Raw genomic sequence first — 2,747 nt, 5'->3', positions numbered from 1 at the left:
TCCTCCAGGTATCTCATTTGTACTGCCCTCGCCATCTCACGGTGATTCGTAAGGCCCGGTGGGACCGCGTGCGCGACCGCGCTACCGTGTAACAAGCGCGTGACGGGCACGTGGAATCGGCTCCCGGGCTTGCGCGCAAGCTCAGAGAGCACCAGTCGTCGTGAGAAAGTCGTCGTTGTAAGCTGTGGTAAAGTTCGCATCGGCTGACGAAAAGTATCGCGCTCGCGCTCACGGGTTAGCTCACATTGACAATTAGTGCTCACTCAGGGAAAGACTCATTAGTTAAGTGCTCAAATCGAGTGCATCGGTGTTCTGCGCAAAGGCCTCACTTTGTACGTGCACGCTCGCTTGTAGCCGGCCACCGGCTCAACGGGCGGCACACCCCCGACGGTCTTGTGCGAACAAGAGAGCCCGACGGACTCGCTCACCCACATTCTACACCAAGTAACAATCAATTGTATATAGTGTACATAAGATTAAACAGTCGACTCATTTTTAAGAAACGGAATAGTAGTCATTCTCGCCACGTTGCACGTCCTTTCTCACCCCCCCCCCCCCCGATCCACTCGCAGCGCTCACGGAGATTTCGCGATCTCTCGATCTCATGACGAGATTCGAAAGTGAGGAAATTTCCCAAACAATTACAATTGAACTTCCTTACAGGTAAGTTCGTTTAATTGATTAATTTAACAGGGTCCCCTCGCTGTTAGGGAAACCTCGAATGGGCACCTGGCACACGGGGAAGTAAGAGGGACAAATAATGCTGTTGCAGATACGCATTTCGGTTGTTCGGAACAAGCTTTGAGCCAGTAAGGCATGCAAACGATCAACTACTCGCGCCACGACAGCCCTGACATATTGTGTCAATTATCACGTTCTTTTCTTTTTTAATAAGATCCGTTATTTCGGACAGGGACGATCTTGCTCCCTGGTAGTATTTTGTTTTTTTTTCTTTCTTTCTTTCTCTTTTCCTGGTTCGCTATTAATTCCGTTAACGAGATTATCCAGGCATTTCTGCCTTTGCGGTAGTTATAAAATAATTAAGGTGGATACAGCGTTGCAATTGAGTATAATGATGACACAATGAGTCCCAGTGATTAAAGGCACGCTACTGAGTACTCCCATAAAAAAAGCAATGCTTTCCACCCAAAAGTGAAGCAAACGAGAGGAGGAATAATTGCGCGGCTCTCATAAGTTCGTGTGAGCCAGGGCAGGACACCGTTTATCTCCCCACCCCGCTAATGAACTCACACTCTCCCACTTGTGCACGTATTCAAAACTAAGTATGAGTGCCTTCCGCAGGAAGCCCGATAATGGGCCGGTCCCGGCGTTCGGGACGTCAGCGTCAGTTGCGCCGCCTCGTAAGGGCGCACCATAGAGTACAGCAATTTGACCCGCGCGTCTTCGAGACCCGCGCTATTAGGCCCCCTGCACCGGGGCCTCCTCCGGTGCTCCCGTGCCCCCCACCTGCACGGAACCCTCCGGCGCTCACGCCATCCGCGCCTCCCCAGCCTCTCCGTCTAGCCTCTCCAAAGGGCCAAGGGCCCCCTGCACTCCCACCCCCTCCACCATACCGGAAGGCTCCGGCTCTCCAGCACCCTCCACCCATACCTGAGGCCTGCACCCAGCGAGTGTGGAGACCCCGACTGCCTGTCACCCCTCTCGCGCGGGCACCCCTGGCTGCGGTCTCAGCACCTCCACCACCCCCTTGTCCTACGCGGCTCGCCATGCCTAGAGCACCTGCTGCTCGCCCCCGGGTAATCGTCGTGGAGCCCCTCAGGCGACGTATAAAAATCGTCCTCCCAAGGGTGGACGCTCCGAGGATACAACGAAGTATGCCCGAGCTATAACTCCCACCCCTCGTGGCTCACAAACTTCATGCACTCACGTCATAAATAAACTCGTCATACAATATACACTGACACACACTCATTCTCATACCCACACGCACACCCTGAATCTCAAATTTCCTTTCCTTCTTCTCCTTCCTCTTCTTGTTAGGAGATCTCTGGACCCCCCACTCCCAAAATAAAACGCGGGACGTAACAAATCGAAAAATATTCATTTCACGAGAAAATGTTATAAGACTTTCTGCCACAATTTTGTGAACGTTATACAGAACTCTAGTCAGATCCGCTGGAACTTGTGAAATAAAATTTTTTTACAAAAGATGGTACAAGTTAAAAATGCCTATTACTTGGAAAATATTTATTCTTCGAGAAAATGTTGTAAGACTCTCTTGTAGAACTACGGGAACGCTACACAGAAATCTAGTCAGATCGGCTGGAACTGGTGAAATAATTTTTTTACAAAAGTGTTATAAGTTAATAATGCCAATTACTCGGAAAATATTTATTTTTCGAGAAAATGTTGTAAGACTATCTTGTAGAACTTTGGGAACGCTACACAGAACTCTAGTCAGAACGGCAGGACCTAGTAAAATAAATTTTTTTAAAAAAAGATATATTATAAGTTAAAAATGCCAATTACTCGGAAAATATTTATTTTTTGAGAAAATGTAAGACTTTCTTGCAGAACTTTGGAAACGCTACACAGAACTCTATTCAGTTCGGCTGGCACTGGTGAAATAATTTTTTTTACAAAAGTGTTATAAGTTAAAAATACCAATTACTCGGAAAATATTTATTTTTCGAGAAAATGTAAGACTTTCTCGTAGAACTATGGGTACGCTACACAGAACTCTAGTCAGATCGGCTGGAACTGGTGAAATAATTATTTTTACAAAA

At 47.7% G+C, this 2,747-nt stretch overlaps 1 protein-coding gene across 1 annotated transcript; it reads left to right on the top strand.

Moving 5' to 3' along the window:
* Nucleotides 1-1,313: 1,313 nt before the first annotated feature.
* On the top strand, nt 1,314-1,850 carry LOC105556679 (proline-rich receptor-like protein kinase PERK2). Its single transcript, XM_012003772.1, has one exon. It carries the CDS (start codon nt 1,314-1,316, stop codon nt 1,848-1,850), a length of 537 nt encoding a protein of 178 aa, XP_011859162.1.
* Nucleotides 1,851-2,747: the final 897 nt, after the last annotated feature.

The sequence above is a fragment of the Vollenhovia emeryi genome, unplaced genomic scaffold (genome assembly GCF_000949405.1).
Source record: "Vollenhovia emeryi isolate VEMERY1.0 unplaced genomic scaffold, V.emery_V1.0 DF939846.1, whole genome shotgun sequence".
Classification (NCBI taxonomy): Eukaryota; Metazoa; Arthropoda; class Insecta; order Hymenoptera; family Formicidae; genus Vollenhovia; species Vollenhovia emeryi.
The sequence above is the reverse complement of the archived record's forward strand: the minus strand, read 5'-3'. Positions and strand labels throughout refer to the sequence as shown.